The following is a 1,722-nucleotide window of genomic DNA, read 5'->3' as shown; positions in this document are numbered from 1 at the left end:
GCTGCCGTCGGTCAGCACCTCGATGTAGGACAGGAAGGCCCGGTGGCCAGGGGCACGCGTGGTCACCGCTACAAAGGACGTCCAGTCGTACTCTTCCAGCACCTCAAAGATGACCTGAAGCTGTTGCTCTGTGGAGGAGCCCAGCTGCAGGAAGGTGGAGCCCTTCTCCTGCCGGGGAGGGAGGAAGACGTCAGGCCTCCCCAAGTGGGGGCATCTCCCAGCCACTGATAAGGGGACCACAGCTTCCAGAGGTCAACTGTGCATTGCAGCTCCCAGTATGGCAGACTGGTTGCTCACTAGACCCGTGTTCTTCTCCTCCTAGGGCTAGATCTGGATTAGACTTAGCTACTGACTGAGTTCTTCTAGACTCACCTATAAAAACTCTTCCCCATGAGCCCTATCTCTTCCCTGTCTGAGGGCAGATGTGGAGGCCACAGAAGAGAACTCTGAAGTCCTAGGGGATTACAGAGCCACAAGAGGGAGGGAGCCTGAGTCCCTGCATCACCATGTGGAGTAGAACCACCTCCAATAAGGAACACCTGTTTTGGACTCTACCTTTATTTTTTGAGGCAGGGTCTCACTCTGTTGCCCAGGCAGGAGGGCAGTGGCATGATCACAGTTCACCATAGCCTTGACCTCTTTGGCTCAGGCGACCCTTCCTCCTCAGCCTCCTGAGTAGCTGGGACTACAGGTGGGTGCTTGCTACCATGTCCAGCTGACATTTTGACATTTTGTAGAGACAAGGTCTCCTATATTGGCCAGACTGGTCTCAAACTCCTAGGCTCAAGCAATTCTCCCTCCTCGGCCCCCCAAAATGCTGGGATTACAGGTGTGAGCCACTGTCCACGGCCCTGTTTGGATTTTATATGAGCGAGAAACTACTCTCTATTGGGCTGAGTCACTGAGATTTGGGGTTTTATCTGGTACAGCAGCTAACATCAACATCATTAATACACTCGGCATGAACTATAGCCCCCAGCATTCGCTGAGAGGGACCAGTTCCCTGTGTGCAGTGAGGGAGACCACACATCCTAGCATGCATGAGAGTGCTGAAGGTCTCGTATCTCCTAAGGGGAAGAAACTTTGCTGCTTGGACTCTGCTTCCTTGATTTTCCCCCTACCTCCCTGTTCCCTCCTTCTCTGTCTCCTTTGCTGGCCCCTCTGTCTCAGCCAGAATTCTAAATGTAGGACTGTGCCTTAGTGTTCTTGTTTTCTTCTCTCCTTGGTGATCTCATTCAGACCCACGGGTTTAAAGACTGTCTCCTGCACTATCTAATATAGCAGCCACTAGCCACACATAGCTATTCAGATTTAAATTAATTAAAATTAAATACAATGTAAAATTTAGCTCTCTGGTCGCACTAACCACAAATCAAGTGCTCAACAGCCACGTGTGACTATCATATTGGACAGAGCAGATACAGCCCACCTTCATCATTGCAGAATGTTCTACTGGGTAGCACTGGATATGCTCTCGGCTCCTAGCCTCAGTCACAACCTGTCCCATGAGCTCCAGACAAACCTATCTTCCTTCTATTCAACATCTTTGCTTGGATTTTCAAGAAGCTTCTTAAAATTAGCATGCTGGCTGGGTGCAGTGGCTCACATCTGTAAACCCAGCACTTTGGGAGGCCAGGGTAGAAGGATTGCTTGAGTCTAGGCATTCAAGACCAGCTTAGATAATATAGCAAAACCTTGTCAATACAAAAAAAAAAAAAAATG

At 49.8% G+C, this 1,722-nt stretch overlaps 1 protein-coding gene across 1 annotated transcript in view; it reads right to left on the bottom strand.

Moving 5' to 3' along the window:
- GRIN2D (glutamate ionotropic receptor NMDA type subunit 2D) overlaps positions 1-1,722 on the bottom strand; it is a 48,796-nt gene that overhangs the window by 37,959 nt on the left and 9,115 nt on the right. The window contains exon 5 of the mRNA XM_021711718.1: positions 1-168. Within this exon, the coding sequence (XP_021567393.1) occupies positions 1-168 (168 nt within the window). The remainder of the gene's footprint in view (positions 169-1,722) is intronic.

Source organism: Carlito syrichta, unplaced genomic scaffold (assembly GCF_000164805.1).
Source record: "Carlito syrichta isolate Samal-C Ts95f unplaced genomic scaffold, Tarsius_syrichta-2.0.1 Scaffold85413, whole genome shotgun sequence".
Lineage (NCBI taxonomy): Eukaryota > Metazoa > Chordata > Mammalia > Primates > Tarsiidae > Carlito > Carlito syrichta.
The sequence above is the reverse complement of the archived record's forward strand: the minus strand, read 5'-3'. Positions and strand labels throughout refer to the sequence as shown.